Source organism: Brienomyrus brachyistius, chromosome 9 (assembly GCF_023856365.1).
Source record: "Brienomyrus brachyistius isolate T26 chromosome 9, BBRACH_0.4, whole genome shotgun sequence".
Classification (NCBI taxonomy): Eukaryota; Metazoa; Chordata; class Actinopteri; order Osteoglossiformes; family Mormyridae; genus Brienomyrus; species Brienomyrus brachyistius.
The window spans coordinates 25,719,683-25,735,883 of NC_064541.1; the positions used below are offsets into that span (position 1 = coordinate 25,719,683).

Below are 16,201 nucleotides of genomic sequence, written 5' to 3' on the forward strand. Positions count from 1 at the left end.
TTTTAGTGTCAGCATCACCAGTGCATGTAAAATTACCTCCTTATTCTGAGAAACATCACCTTCATACAGAGTGACTGTGCTCTTCTTATTTTTAGGTTTTCCAGTAACATTTTATGGGACAGTAAAAAACATCAGGCAGCTGTGAAGTTCCTGCTGAAGCTCAGTGCTGAAGCAGCAGAGAGTGACACTGGAACAGGAGGGAGTGTCTCCCAGTGTCTGTCCTCTGTGTGCAGTTACAGCAGTTTTCCTTGTGGTGATGGCAGTCCATCTGTACAGTGTAAATTCCTGTTGGATCTGTACTCACATGTGAAGGACTATGAGTCCCAAACACAGAGGAGTGTCCTCCCTACTCTACTGCCCATTTACCAGTCAGCTCCTGCAGTCTGGATTATAGACCTCTCTGTGAGAAAGGCCTCCCTCCTACTAGAAGTGCTGAAACTCCAAACAGACAAGAGAGCAGTAGAGCTGGAGGGCTTGTCAGAAGAAGAGAGTGAAGTGAGGAGCTTCCTTCAGTGTCTGCCCTACATCTCACAGCTGAGGTGAGTGTGGAGCATGTCTGTGTGGAGATGTTGAAGTGAGGGTCACTGTGGGCTGTTTACTGCAGGTATCAGGTGTCAGACTGTCTCTACTTCTGTGACTCTCATTGGCGACACAGAGGGATTCATCAGCTTATAGAGTTATGAGTGGAGCTTTTCTCTGCATGATGTTCAGTGTGCGTTTTTCATACATAACGAATAACTTACATCACATGTCATATGCAGTGAAGATGTATACAGTGAAAGAGCGTAAGATAAATTTAGATACATTTAACCACAATAGGTTCCTCAAGGGTGTGTCACGGTGACTCAGTGGATAGCGCTGTTGTTTCATACCTGCATGGGTGTAGGTTGGGGTGGACAGTATATTGATGATATGTCGTATCGTGATTATGAACATTAGTATCATCGTCTATTTGAATATCGTGAGTATCATGATATAACCTAAACACTTGTTTTGTTATAATGCATGATTTTTCACGAATTCCATGAAGCTATGAGTCTGTTGTTGGTGTGAGTTGTCATTATACCAAGCACATGCTCCATGACTATTAGAAACACAAGCATGTTTACATTACTAGGTATTAACTCTGCACACAGTGGACATGCAATGTGTGCCGTCTATTTGGCGGGGTGTCCTTACCACGGAACTGTAGGAAGAACAAGGATTTTTTTGTGTTTGTGTTTTAATCTGACAATGCAGTTTGATCCAGTGAAAATAACATTTTTAGATTATGATTGAATTGGGTATTTTGATTTCCTCCCTCAGCTGCAGGGCATGCGGTCAGTCTGACTGGTGTTTCTGAATAGCCCTCAGTATGTGAGCATGTGCCCTGTGATCCCATCCAAGGTGTAGCCCAGCCTTGTGCTGCTGGGATTCGGCTCCAGGTAGAGCCAGAGCATAAGCAGATAGAAGAAGGATGTATTCTGTTAAATCAGACCCTATACAAGCAAACCAATTAGGTATTTGTTAAGGCAAAAAAAATGAAGAAATCTTTTATTATTTACTGCATAAATAATTACTGTTTCTTAGATACAGTGGGTCCACACATGGGTAATAAGAAAATCAGAAACAGAGAAGAGAAGATTAACTTCTTAAAGACGGGTGTGAAACAAGCATAATTGACCTGATTTTTGTATCTGTTCACGTTTCTTGTGTGATAGGCTTGTTGGGAATACTTTGGAGAAGTGGATTCTACTGGTGTATAAAGTTCAGGACAACCAGCTGACTCAGTCCTTACTAGAGACGGTTGGTGGAGACCTGAGTACCTGCTCGCTGGACTGGGAGGTGCTTCAGTATCTACTGCAGAACTCCGACTGTCATGTCACCATGGACCTCAAGAAGAGCAGAGCTCTGGAGGATAAGACCAGGGATCTTCTTCTTTTCCTCGACAGGGTTGAGCTAAAGAGGTGGGTATGATTCAGAAGGCGTAGTCTTCTGTAGCTAAATAGTTTAGTCATTCGGTGGGCTGCAATTGGCGTCTAAGAAGGTTGCAGAACAGTAGCAGAGAAGCTTGGGGAAGAACATTTCTGGCAAATTTCCAGACCCCTTCCAGAAACTTTCCATGGGATGTTAAGATGGTGAATTTTATAAACTTTGAACTCTGTGGAACTCTGAAATCTGTGAGATATGGCAAAGAAAGCAAACTGTATCAATAATACAACATAGAATATGACTTATAAACAGTGTGTTTTGATGCAGATGCTTATTGGGGTGTTTTTACGTACACAATTACCGACTATTACACAATTATATCACTAGTGCCGTTAATATGTTCCTTTAATTTTATGTTTTCTACATTTCCAACTACTTCCAGTTGATTCCCCTTAATTTCCATGTTTCCATTAATTCCCATGGAAAGTTTCCAAATTTCCCAAAACTTTGTAACCCGAGTCCAGATATTTATGATTTTTTTCCCCTCTTTTGAATCCTTCTCAAATATTAGATGTTAAACTGATAATTCTTTTAAAAATCTTAAGTGTGTTTAATTTTATTTGACAATCTGTAATATAAATTAAGCAGTAAACAGCAAAAATCAGTCTAAGAGAGTGACACAAAAACCTAGAAGATTGGTTATAAAAAATGCTTCACATCTGTCTGCAGTTATATCACAAACTGATACAGCAGATGTAGCTGAATCCCTGATCACTCAGATAATCAACTGAGGAAGTGAGATGGAGGAAGTAAAACTGCATGTGTTTCCTGTCTCTAGGCCCAGTCCCAGGTTCACAATGTCTGCTCTCAGAGAGGCATTTGAAGTCCACTCTGTGCATTCGGTGTCCAGCCTAGTGAAAGCTGTAGGCGGCTGGATCAACCTGAACAGCAGAGTTATGGACAACAAGGACTGTGCTGCTCTGCAGTTCACCCTCCGTAACTGTAAGAGCGTCAAACTCAGTCTGCTGTGGTCCTCCCTGCCTGAGGGGGCACTAGAGAGCATAGTGTCTCTACTGCACCGTGTCTCCAAGCTCAGGTATGTCATAGCCTCAGTCTGTCCCTGGTGCTCATATTACAGAGGAGGTGGACGATTACTGAAGAAAACCAAGTTCAGCTGAGGGGTACAATAGCAGCTCCCTGCCTAGGATTATAGCTGTGAAATATTTGATCATTAGCTTAGTTGTCTGCATCTTTCCAGAATATTTTGTTTCTGATAGCTTGTATTTACCAGTGTCACACTATTGGAATATTAGACTGATTTCATAAACCAAATTTGGCTGTGAGGAATTCTGGTGCCACAGCAGCACATGGATCTCAACCGACAACCTTCCAGTTTCTGCACCATTAATGCACCTGACTGTGGAAGAATTAGAGCATTTTTGTAGAACAGACAGCTTGGAGTTATGATTGTAGTCACTTGTATGCCGGGTGACAGAGGCAGCTCTCTGGCATGTTCCCATGCTGTTCACCACTGACTGACACAAAGTCTCAAAGCAGAGCTGCCACTAACAACTATTTTTCTGCTGATTAATCTGTCGACTATTTTACTGATTGGTTGATTAATCTAAACGATGAATATTCCTCCAAAAAATCAAATTGACCATTTAAATTAATTTTATGTTAACAACAACAAACTTTAAATCATTGCCGAGCTTTAGAAAATGGATGCCGTCTTTTCAGCACTATATGGACATTATTTTCGTCCATAATTCGATACACAGATTAGTCATATGCCTAAACATATTAATGAGATACAAATTGTGATGCCCAAAAGTTAGTATTCTGTATAAATTCACTGTAGTCTTATTTAAAATTTGGTTAGCAGAGTACGCCACATGCGACTGTTTTGGTAAATCATAATAAGCACTGAAGTGCCGGTGAAGAAAGGGGGAGCTCAACAGCTACGACATGTTTTAAAAGAGGAGATATTGTGGTTAAACTAAATAAAAAGATAGGGGTGATGTGGCAGTGCTTTTTTGCAGATTAAAGTTTGACAGTTTTTTGTGGTATAGTTTTAATTTTTATTTAAGTTCACGCGTTTTTTTTTTTTTATTTATTGTCCTTTCAGTTTTAGTTTAGGATAATAACACTGGTCCCATCAAGCCCAATATGCACAGACACACACACTGGCACCATAAATTAACGTATAATAAGCCCAGATTTTGGCCTAAACATTTTCACAAACACTCATTCAGTGGAGATTCTGATGTAGCAGGCAGACAAATGTATGGCTTTATTAATGAGTGTATTTAGCAGCTACAAGGACAAAAGATATTTAAAAAGCTCCCTGTAATAATGGTAATATAATAAACATGAATAGAAGACACTTATGGTGGTTTTTCCTCGTCTGATGGTCCATCATCCAGAATAGCGCTTGTGTGTTTTCTCTCGTGTATAGCGCTCATGCTACCGTGCTGTGCCATCGAACTTTGCACAGTGTACAGTATAAACCACCTTTTTGTTTTGTGATAATTTGAACTACTCCCTTAATTACATAGCAATACTGAAGAAAAACATTTCTTATAATTAATGGAAGCATTTTAGAAATCATGATAATTTCATTAAAATTATATAATGAAAAAAGATGTCGATTTTAAATCTATGTCACCGTATCATAGCAGCCCTACCTCAAAGCCTCGCCAAGTGTCACCTGTCCAGTAGCTGACCCCTGGTGAACCTGAACAGCAGGCCCTCACCACTGCTTCTAGTATGGGCAACTATATAAACTAGTCCAAGATGATAATGACAAGCTGAGTAACACCATATCCATTGTAAATTTGGAACTGGTGAAGTCCTCATTGAAAATTGCTGATACAAACTAAATAAACAGATTCACTGCACAATGGTAACAGGCCGCCACTCAAGGCAGCACTTGAAGTCTTCAGGAGATTAAACATTGCCCATAGTGAGTGTATGTTGTGTGATAGACTGATATCCCATCAAAGGGTGTCCCCCGCCTTGTGCCCTGTGCTTCCTGGGTGGGCGTCAGGCTCATGAGGACTTTGTACTGGGCGAGCACTTATAGATAATGGAGGAATAGACATAAATTAGATGTAATTTAATTTAATTGCAAAGAGGGACTTATCCAGGCTGGAAAAGCTAGTCAGGAGGGCCGGCTCGGTAGTCGGCATGAAGCTGGACTCTCTGACAGTGGCTGAGAAGAGAACTCTCAACAAACTGCTGTCCATTATGGACAATGTTAGGCACCCTCTGCACACTGTCATAAACAAACAGAGGAGCCTGTTCAGTGACAGGATGCTTCTCCCCAAGTCGAGAACCAACAGACTTAAAAACTCCTTTGTCCCACACGCCATCCAACTGTTCAACTCCTCACTGAGGGGGAGGAGGAGGAGGGGAAACAGGAGGTCAGAGGAGGACGGGGAGAAACAGGAACAATAAATTGCACCAGACAATTGAACATTCGGACTGTGCAATGGACCACATAAATCTCATGTGCAATACCGCAATATCTATTACTTCTACTATTATAACATATATGTTCAATCTTTCTCCTGTGCAATAATGCAATAACCGCAATTTGTCATGTGCAATAATGCAATATCTATTTATATATACACCTTATAGATTATTGGCATATACATATCACAATCTCTATACACACTGTGTCTCTACATAACTGCTGCTAAATCCCTCTATTTCCCTTTTATTGTGAATAGTTTTTCCCTTTCCCCCCTCCCTACTCGTATCCTTATCTGTATGTTGGCTCTTACCTTAGTATGTGTATTTTTAAATTCCTCCTCTTATATTGTATTTTTTTATTGTATTTTTATAACTTGTAATACGCTGGTGTACTGCTGCTGGAAACTAGAATTTCCCAGAGGAACCTTCCCGAGGGATTAATAAAGTTCTATCTATCTATCTATCTATCTATCTATCTATCTATCTATCTATCTATCTATCTATCTATCTATCTATCTATCTATCTATCTATCCATCTATCTCCTTAGGTTTGATGAGTCTAATAATTATGTTTCAACAAACTAAAGCTGCATTTTACGTAAAGCATAAAATGCTTTAAAATAATTGGCTTTCATCTGTGAATCTTGTGTGTGTCTGGAAACAGTGTGGACAGGAATCTGATGCTGAGGTTCCTTCATTTCTGCACAACTGCTGAAGACCAGCAGGGGGCAACAACAGCCCTGCTCCAGGCACTGCAGCACAAGCTGGACTTCTCCAGCTCCTCTGTTGTGGATCTGTCAGGGCAAGAGGGAGGAAATGACATGTGTCTCAGTGCCGGAGACTGTAGAGTTATCTTCTCTGTAGTCCAGCTGGCCCAGGTTACCACAGACCTGGTTTTGCAGGACTGTGAAGCTTCAGACGCTGCTCTGGAACATCTTTTCCCTGTTTTACATAAAGTCTGTTTGAGGTGAGACACTGTACTCCCATCACCTGAAGTCATGACACAGGATGTGTTTGAGGTGGCACTATAGATCATGGAGTCTGATAGCTGCCTTCCTCAGGAGGTCATGACATTCTCCATGTATCTAAGTGAGACAGATGTTAAACTTCACAATAATTCCATGGTGATTGTGATCAGGGTCAGTGTTATTTTCCACAGGCCCAGCAAACCCCTCCTCCTACAGCTGCTGCATCTTACTGGAGGGCTGCATGAAGCTGAGGCAGCGAGACGAGCCAAGTCCCTCTGCTCAGCCCTGGGTCAGGAACTGGACCTGAGCCACACGCCTGTGGACCTGGAGGCCTGTAGGGCACTGGCCCTTGTACTGGAACAATCAGAGGGTCTGCCAGAACTGGACCTGAGCCACTGTCACCTGACTGACGCCTGCTTGGAGCTGTTGCTCCCTCATCTGCACAAAGTACAAGTCCTAGAGTGAGTGTAGAGCTACTAGATGAATTACACCGCTAACAAAATCCTGTAATGCAGCTTACCCATGATGCTCAGCTCTCACCAGTGTGCCTCCTCTGTTTCAGTCTAAGTCACAATGACATCACTGACCATGGAGCACAAGGTCTTCAGCAGGCCGTCTGCAGTAACAGCTCTGTGCAGACAGTACGGTGAGTGTGTCTTGGTGATGAACTGTGCAAGAGTCAGTGTGTCATTCAAGAGCCGTGTAAGAGTCAGTGTGTCATTCAAGAGCCGTGTAAGAGTCAGTGTGTCATTCAAGAGCCGTGTAAGAGTCAGTGTCTCATTCAAGAGCCGTGTAAGAGTCAGTGTCTCATTAAAGAGCCGTGTAAGAGTCAGTGTCTCATTCAAGAGCCGTGTAAGAGTCAGTGTCTCATTCAAGAGCCGTGTAAGAGTCAGTGTCTCATTCAAGAGCCGTGTAAGAGTCAGTGTCTCATTAATAAAGAGCTCCGTGTAAGAGTCAGTGTCTCATTCAAGAGCCGTGTAAGAGTCAGTGTCTCATTCAAGAGCCGTGTAAGAGTCAGTGTGTCATTCAAGAGCCGTGTAAGAGTCAGTGTCTCATTAAAGAGCCGTGTAAGAGTCAGTGTCTCATTAAAGAGCTCCGTGTAAGAGTCAGTGTCTCATTAAAGAGCCGTGTAAGAGTCAGTGTCTCATTAAAGAGCCGTGTAAGAGTCAGTGTCTCATTAAAGAGCCGTGTAAGAGTCAGTGTCTCATTAAAGAGCCGTGTAAGAGTCAGTGTCTCATTAAAGAGCCGTGTAAGAGTCAGTGTCTCATTAAAGAGCCGTGTAAGAGTCAGTGTCTCATTAAAGAGCCGTGTAAGAGTCAGTGTCTCATTCAAGAGCCGTGTAAGAGTCAGTGTCTCATTAAAGAGCCGTGTAAGAGTCAGTGTCTCATTCAAGAGCCGTGTAAGAGTCAGTGTCTCATTAAAGAGCCGTGTAAGAGTCAGTGTCTCATTCAAGAGCCGTGTAAGAGTCAGTGTCTCATTCAAGAGCCGTGTAAGAGTCAGTGTCTCATTCAAGAGCCGTGTAAGAGTCAGTGTCTCATTCAAGAGCCGTGTAAGAGTCAGTGTCTCATTCAAGAGCCGTGTAAGAGTCAGTGTCTCATTAAAGAGCCGTGTAAGAGTCAGTGTCTCATTCAAGAGCCGTGTAAGAGTCAGTGTCTCATTAAAGAGCCGTGTAAGAGTCAGTGTCTCATTCAAGAGCCGTGTAAGAGTCAGTGTCTCATTAAAGAGCTGTGTTTGTTCCTGTAGGTTTTCCTCACATCTGTTGTTTGGTGGTGATGATGGTTTATGCTGTTAACTCACTGCTGTGTGTCTCTACAGACTCTTCAGTAATAAAATTACAGACAGAAGATCCTTCAAAACAGACAATCGCTTTGAAATCTGGTGATGAGGCAGAATTACAGAGAGAGGGACCCCTGACTGATCTGTGTTGAAAAGATGAAAAGAATATGGAACTTAAGCAGTCTGACTTTTTTCAAATAAGGAACTTTTTTCTGTTTCTATTTTAAAATATTTGCGCCTTTTCTGTATGATTATGTGATTTTCTTTGGGTCTTTGGCTTCATGTCAGGAAATGGCGTATCGCATACGATGATTGGAGAAACACTATTATTATATAGGGACAGAACTTTCAGGCAGGTTATTGTAATTCCTACATGTATGTTTGACAGGTGGTAACAGGGGACATAATCGGTTTAGTAAAGAGTGCTTGTTACAGTAATATTCTTGTTGCAGTTCACAAACACAAGTAACAAAGACAAAACATTTTCCACAAATGATAACACAATTAACTAAATTAAAATCATGTTATAAATGTAATTGCTGCAACTGAAGCCAATTCTTGAAAACTGGAAAATGATAAACAGCAATGTATTTATCTGTATGAATAAACTGTATTTGGGGAATAACTGCGCGTCTCATCATTTGGAGTGTAATTCATATTTTGTCTGCTTTCATTTCATCAGTCACATAACCAAATGAATATATCAGTTGGTTTTGTTCCCAATACTCTAAGGAATAAATGTATGAACAGAAACCCATTTCTTTGGTAATAGTCCTGCCTCTCATGTGTCTGTCTGATGTCCTCATCAGTCAAAGTACCCGCTTGCCTTGTGCTCCCCAGTCCAGTCATTGTCACCCTCCATACCCTGACTAGTGTCTCTCTTGCCTGTTGCCATGTTCCTGATGCTGTTCCCTGCTAGCCTTGGCCTCCCTTCTATTTGACCCCTTGTGGTCCTTTAGTTTCAGTTCCTTGGTTTCTGTTTAGTCTCTGCCTGTAAATAAACCCCTGCAATCCCACCTATGGCTGTGTCTGGGTCCTCTCTCCACTCTATCATGACAGTAATAATAGACAAATAGGCATATTTACAAAATGTAACAGTACAATTAAAAACTCCTTTGTCTACCGTTCACAGTTATTGTATTACTAGGTGTCCGTGACTTGATATTGATTCCTGGCCACCACAGAAAAATTGGTTCTCCGGAATGTCAAATGCCACCATTAATAACAATTCTGATGTTAGTTCTTAGTGATGTGTCAGTACTTTTAATATATTTTTCAGCCCAAATGATCTATTAGAGTATTTAAAAACAATATAATGCATCACTCTAAGGACACACTCACTGTTTTCTACACTATACTGCTGAGTGAAGCATTATCATGGGGGCTGTAACAGAGCACAGCAGGCTTTGGACGGAGCACTCGCCCCCCCCAGGAAAACTCCAACAAACTGCTGTGGGTCACTGGTCAGCAGGTAACCCAATGAGAACTGGTTGTATATGCTAGGAATCTATATAACAGGATGAAACAAATACCTCTTAGCATGTGGTAATGGGACAGTGGTTCTAAGGTTTGGGAGCCTGTTGCTGCGTCCCATTCAGCACACTTAAGGCCAGGCGTGCTGAGACCTACACTGGTGACGTATTTCATATGCGTAGGCTACGTAAACATCTGTTATACAACTTTGTATACTTACATTGAAACTTTTATAAGCCAGCAGACATAATCGTGTTTGATGTAAACATTAGTCGTCACTGATATGGTGCACTGTGGTTTGTATACTTATATAAAGACTGCTTCCATCTGGTATTTGCAAAAATGTGGATACAGTGTTCACCAACCCGCTGCACTTGGCTTATAGGAGGAACCCTTGAATACTTATTTTAAGTTCATGAATGTGTATGCTAAATGTGGTAATGTGTAAGTGTGGACCAAGAGGGACAAATGGGACAGAGTCTGTCTGTGTCCAGAAGGTCACTGGATTAAATTCCATCCATTGATGCCACAATGATGACGGATATGCTGTCTAACCCCAAGCTTCACTCTCATATGTAATGTGTCTCATAGAAAAGCGCAGTGAGACACGCTGAAACAAAAAAACTCCAATGTACAGGCACTGGTAAAATGACAAATGAAGTACAGTGGTACCTCGACCCACGAACAGTCTTGTTCACGAACAAATCGGGTTACGAACCAGATGTTCAAAAATTTTGTACTGGTTCACCGTTCGTGGTTCAGGCTGCGAACACGCAAACATCCCCCAAAAGCGTCCCAAAGAACCACCCGAAACGTAAAGAAGTGTACATTATGCCCGATAACGGTTATGGAATGTATAAAAAAAAAACCTTGTTGTAGATGTATGTCTTTACTATATCTCTTAAGAGGTCGAATATCTGAAAAAGAAAAAAATAGAGAAAACGTTTTGTTATAGCGGTACCTTTCAGTGATTGATAAACATGTTTGTGATGGTTTTTAACAGTCCCATATCTATACATAAAATTACCGTACTTCATTAATAACATAAATTAACTCCCATTTAAGTGTTATATTCTCCATTCACACATAGTGCCAAATGCGTATTGTTTGTTTACAGTACAAACAAAGAAGTTCATCGCCGTACAACGCGTGGCATCACGAAATGTACATAAAAAATTAGGCATATGAAAATAATATACCGTATAATTAAAAAAATCACATTTTAGAAATTACTGTGTTGTTTTTGACTGTTACTCAGTCTTTTAATGTTAATTGTTTAGTTTTTTTAGAGGATCTTTTGTGGTTCTTTTCCGTGTTTTGACGTCTTGGGAGCGACCAGTCCGCCAACAAGCGTATGTATTGGTCCGCCTTCCGTAAACGTATTTTCTTTCTTTCCCTTTTTTGCTCTTCAGTGTTATTTTAATTTAAGTCTATATTCTTGGTCATAGAAAAACATTAAGAAAATTGTGTTTCTGAGGTTTGAATGAATTATTTGTATTTACATAATTTTAAATGGGAAAAATTGATTCAGGTCGCGAACTTTTCGGGTCGGGAATATGGGCTGATATTTGTGCCACTAGAAACTGAATATGAATAATTTAAATTTGAATCTGCAGTTGTTGCATTAAAAAACTGTCTGAATTTATTAGTTTGAATCTGAATTCCAATAACTTGAAACTGCGAACTAAGTCTTCGGAGGAATGAAGTTCGTGAGCCGAGGTACCACTGTATAGCGTATCATTATTAATATGAATTCACAGGACCTCCTAACCATAAGGTGTCGCTGTTGTGAAACGAAACCGACGGGCAGGAAAAGAGAAGATCCAGTCGGCGTGGTGCAGGATCTTAACGCTGTTTCGGATTAACACTGTGAAGTTCTTAATAATTCCGTTTACCTGCGTCGTTACGAGTGGGAGGCTTGTGTCGAGCAGAATGAGCTGTCTTTGGATGGGCAATGTGAGCTAACTTCCATAGCCGTCGTGTTTACGCGTGTGCTAACAGGCTAAATATCTAAACATGGATGAATGAGATTAGCCTCGGCCTTCCTTCGCCGTAATTGTTTGGGTTTCGTGTTTCTGCTGGAGACCCGCATCTTTATAACGCTGAGTTCATAGAGGCGCCGTGCGTGTGACAGCAATGAGGTTTTTGTGGCGTAAATAGCCCGAGGCTAGTGAGGGCAGCTCGGCCTGTTCCGTGCTGCGGGACATGGATGTAACGAGGAGCTGTTCGGGGCGGCAGACGGCAGTAACCTGCAAGTCGCTCTAATTTACCAAGGTGCCGGGAGTCAAAGCTGATATTCCGGCACCTTTGTGCCGCAGAGACCTCGGGCTTCGGGTTAACGGCCACGCTTTCCGACTGACCTCCATCTTTCCGCAGTTGGAGCCCTACATGGATGAGAAGTTCATCTCCCGGGCCTTCGCCACCATGGGGGAGCTAGTAGTGGGCGTTCGGATCATCCGCAACCGGGGGACATGGTAAGACCGGCCATTTCTCCGCTTCCGGGCTCCGTGGGTTCGGACCGCGATTCGGATTCGCTGTAATGTATCTCGACAGTGCAGTGAGACGCTAATAAACGGGGTAGTGTTTTGTTACTCGAATAACAAAAAGCTTCACCATTTAAACAGGTCCAACCAGGCTCATACTTAGCAGTCTTTTTAAACCCTTCTGCCTCAGACACAAATCAGTCACTGACAGACTGGACTTTGGGAAAAAATATTCTCAAATCAGACTGGTCAGTATGAGCCTGGTTGCACCTGTTTATATGGTGAAGTTTTCTTATTCACGTTTGAAAATAAAAAGGCAAATATCAGCAGATATTAGGGTGAGGGTGACGGCATTGGAATCCACAAACCACGGGTAACAAAACGCCACCCCGTCTATTAGTGTATCTCACTGCACTGTCCAGGTACATTAGACCGAATCGCTGATGAAAACTGTCTTAACCGCGGTTAATATCCATAGAACCATCATTGATGGGCAGTTTTCTGTCGGGGATTTATGTCTATTTCTGATTTCTCACTTTTCTGATATCATTTGTTTTTGTTTTCCCCCTTAGCTGACAGTTGACCTAAAGGTATTTAGTATTGCTGGCAAAACCGCTTGATATATGTTAAATCATTAGGTTGAATAGAAACAAGACACATCTGGGGGTTTTCTTTGTTAGTGAATTAACCACTTGTATGGATTTAATTGTTGACGATTTAACAGGATCCTGTATTTCTGGGTTTTTTTAAAACTCTGGTTGTCACATCAATCCCTGAGCCCAGACCTGCTCTCAGCAGGTTTATTCCATGTAAACAAGACGGATCACAGTTTGAAACTGAGGTTACACTCGGGTAACATGTCCAAACATGGCCACACGATTCTTAATAGAGCAACCCTTTGCAATTGGTTTGATTGTAATAAGGTACAGTGGTAGCAGTGTGAGGACATTCCCTGCAGCTCCCCCCCCCCCAACAGCCTGTGATAACACACTTATGAACATGCAGCATGAATATGTACCTTCCTTTACCTGAAATGAACCGACCGCTGTGGCCACCCTGCCCGCAGCCCTGAGGATGAGCTCCCCGCTTCTACGCCCCTAAAACGGGGCCATGGGCATTTTGCTGGGTAGCCAGCTCATCAGCTGGGGTGAAGTCAGGCACAGGTCGTCCTCCCCCAGCCTTAAGTTCTGCTTTCTTTCTGATTTCCTTAACTGGAAAGAAAAATAATTGCACTGTAGCAAATACTATTTTTATTTAGGTTCTAAATACACACCTGTTTGAAGAATATTTTTGTATTTTACCGTAACCTGTTCCCAGGTCCTGGCTGTGCTGGTAATTGCTCGGAATATGATGGACAAAATAACACATACAGGCAGTGGAAATGCAAAGGTCGCGACAGTAAACATTTTAAAAGGACAGTCATGAGCTTAATTTCAGGCAGTTTTTGCCTGGCCCTCGCTCTCGTTCTAACTGCTTTTGCTCTGTTGCCGTTGATGTGAATCATTTCCTTAAATTCCTCATTTCCTTCCAACAAAACATCTTGCCCTTCTGGGGGAGAAGAATTGCACCCTCGCTTCCACCATTTTGGACAGCCAATCACAGACTTGCTGATCATGGATTCAAATGTTCATACTTGTAGCCTAGTTAGTGACCACTGGAGGATGCTGTTATCTCAGGTGATTTAATCCAGTTTTTCTAATCCATTTCTTTTGTGGCTTTGAAGACAACGTATTTATGATTTAAAGACCCGGGATAAGTTCTCTGATCTTGGATGTGTTAAGCAACATGCGGAGGACACCCACCCTGTTCTCGCCCCCCCCCAAACCCGCTGTGTGACCCATGTTTGACCTGACCTACCAGCCTTGTATCTATGATGCTCTCTCCTGCTCCCTCTAGGGGTGCTGCAGGTTACTGCTTTGTGGAGCTGGCAGACGAGGCGACAGCAGAACGATGTCTCCGTAAGATCAATGGGAAGCCCCTTCCAGGGGCCACACCGGTACTGCACGTTCTCTTGGAGGAGACGCTCATGACATGCTAGCCAATGCAGATATTTTTTGTTTGGACTCAAAACTGGTTCTCTTTCCTCTTTCCATCACAGCCGAAAAGGTTCAAGCTAAACAGAGCTACATACGGCCGCCAGGGAGACAGCAGGTGGGGGAGCGTGCTGATGTCCGCCCTTCCCCCCCAGGGAAGAAGGCAGACTGTCTGTGTTCTTCATGGTCTCCCCCAATCATATGCAGCAGGTGGGGGGGGGGGCATGCTGATGTCCGCCCTTCTCCCCCAGAGAAGAAGGCAGACTGTCTGTGTTCTTCATGGTCTCCCCCAATCATATGCAGTGGGGGGGGGGGGCATGCTGATGTCCGTCCTTCCCCCCCAAGGAAGAAGGCAGACTGTCTGTGTTCTTTATGGTCTCCCCCAATCATATGCAGTGGGGGGGGGGGGGGCATGCTGATGTCCGCCTTTCTACCCCAGAGAAGAAGGCAGACTGTCTGTGTTCTTCATGGTCTCCCCCAACAGCTTCTGCCTGTTTAGTGATGCCTGGAGGGAATTTAGGTCCAGGAAAACCACTCTTCACTGCACCTCTTCAGCATCGTCTACAGGGCATTTAGGATCAATAAATGTCCTGTAAAATGTAGCATGAACCTGTAGCTTACCCACTGGCTGGGTATTTACCATTATTGAACATGTTGTCAGTTTTTTTATGTCCCGAAACAGAGGCGGTTACCCGGACAACAGGTATTCCCAGCCCTACCCTTACAGCCATAACCAGTATTACCAGCAATATCCCAACTACTACTCAAACTGGGGCTATGACCAGAATTCACCAAACTATGGCTACAACTATAACCAGTACGACTATTCCTCACAGGTAAGTTGGTAAATCATTATCCAGTAGAAGTTTACTTCTGTCCAGTTTTGTATCCAAAAGGAATTAATCTTAATCTTGTATGTTTCAGTCATATGATGAGATTGAAGATGATGGTCTGGAAGGTGAGTCCCAATGGCTGCATCTTTAGGTTTCCAGGCGTTTCACCAGTTTACATATTTCTGTGAGGCAGGCATAATGGAGCACAAGTAGTCTGTCCCTTGTTGTGGATTGTGACTTTTGACCCTGATTTCCAGATCCCAATGTTGAGATAGATGTGGTAGAGGCCAACCAGCAGTTCATGGAGGAGAGTGAGGAGCTGTACGACGCCCTGATGGACTGCCATTGGCCGTCACAGGGATCCCCAGAACTCCCTGTGTCTGCTTAGGGCCACACATAGACTTTCATGGGGGCGGCTTTTCGATCATGTGACTGACCCTGTTGCCACGTGAGCAGATCTGACAGCCAGGTCCTTTGCCCCTGAGGCACGTCTCTGCAGACCAGGGCTTTCTGCATCTCCAAAGATTCATGGAAATCTTTTCTTCTCCAGCGGACATTTTTTCTGTCATTCCCTGATCCTGTACTGTTACCTTTTTGAATTGCGGTATTGTTAGAACATTGTTCCTTTCTTGTGCATACAATTGCAGATTAGTTGCGCAAATACTCCAGTTTACTTTAGTGATGTTAAGGCACAGTATATTGAGTAATGTCAGCTATAGGCTTGTGTGAGCATCGAGGGCCCTTCAGCCCAGAAGTACATCTTTTTCAGGAGTTAACCCCTTATTTTATGAACAGTTGTTTAGTCCGTCACTGTTGTATGTTCAGTGCATTTTCTCATTGACTTTTATAAATCGGTTGCACTGGACCTTCTGTCTTCTATAGAGTTGTTCTCCCATAGGAAAATTAGGCAATTTAAAGTTACAATAGTTTAAAATTCAAATCCTGATAATACTTGCCGTTCAAAGGTAATATTTTGAAAAGGAAATAAAGTATATTTCTGATCCAAATGGTTCTGTCCGTGGTGTTTGTTAGTTGACACCAGGTACACCACAGTCAGGTGTTTTAGGACAGGGATGCTAGTATTCTGTGTGTCAGTCTCTGCACAAAAGGAGTTCCTATAACCAGGCTTAAAACTGCACATGAAAGCTACAAGAGGGATTAGGTGTGTTTGTGTAAGGGGGGTGTTAGTGAAATTGAGGGCCTCATTCACTTTCTCACTCTCGTGGTCATGTGAGTGCGCTTGG

At 42.7% G+C, this 16,201-nt stretch overlaps 2 protein-coding genes across 4 annotated transcripts in view; both read left to right on the forward strand.

The window, feature by feature from the left end:
- The window catches only part of LOC125748407 (uncharacterized), a 59,493-nt gene extending 50,733 nt beyond the window's left edge, over nt 1-8,760 (forward strand). For both annotated transcript variants that reach the window (XM_049024447.1, XM_049024448.1), the window contains 7 exons: nt 96-539; nt 1,701-1,946; nt 2,750-3,007; nt 6,056-6,358; nt 6,551-6,820; nt 6,922-7,005; nt 8,175-8,760. In XM_049024447.1, the coding sequence (XP_048880404.1) occupies nt 96-539; nt 1,701-1,946; nt 2,750-3,007; nt 6,056-6,358; nt 6,551-6,820; nt 6,922-7,005; nt 8,175-8,241 (1,672 nt within the window). In that variant the 3' untranslated portion in view covers nt 8,242-8,760. The remainder of the gene's footprint in view (nt 1-95; nt 540-1,700; nt 1,947-2,749; nt 3,008-6,055; nt 6,359-6,550; nt 6,821-6,921; nt 7,006-8,174) is intronic.
- Nucleotides 8,761-11,378: 2,618 nt separating this feature from the next.
- Nucleotides 11,379-15,964, forward strand: LOC125749132 (tRNA selenocysteine 1-associated protein 1-like). Of its 2 annotated transcripts, none has more exons than XM_049026054.1 (7): nt 11,379-11,564; nt 11,985-12,082; nt 13,988-14,087; nt 14,190-14,242; nt 14,786-14,960; nt 15,049-15,082; nt 15,215-15,964. In XM_049026054.1, the coding sequence occupies exons 1-7, from the start codon at nt 11,541-11,543 to the stop codon at nt 15,343-15,345; spliced, it is 615 nt and encodes a 204-aa protein (XP_048882011.1). In that variant the 5' UTR covers nt 11,379-11,540; the 3' UTR covers nt 15,346-15,964. The 2 variants fall into 2 exon arrangements, with proteins under 2 accessions (XP_048882011.1, XP_048882012.1); XM_049026055.1 differs by having other exon boundaries at nt 11,380-11,564; nt 14,807-14,960.
- Nucleotides 15,965-16,201: the final 237 nt, after the last annotated feature.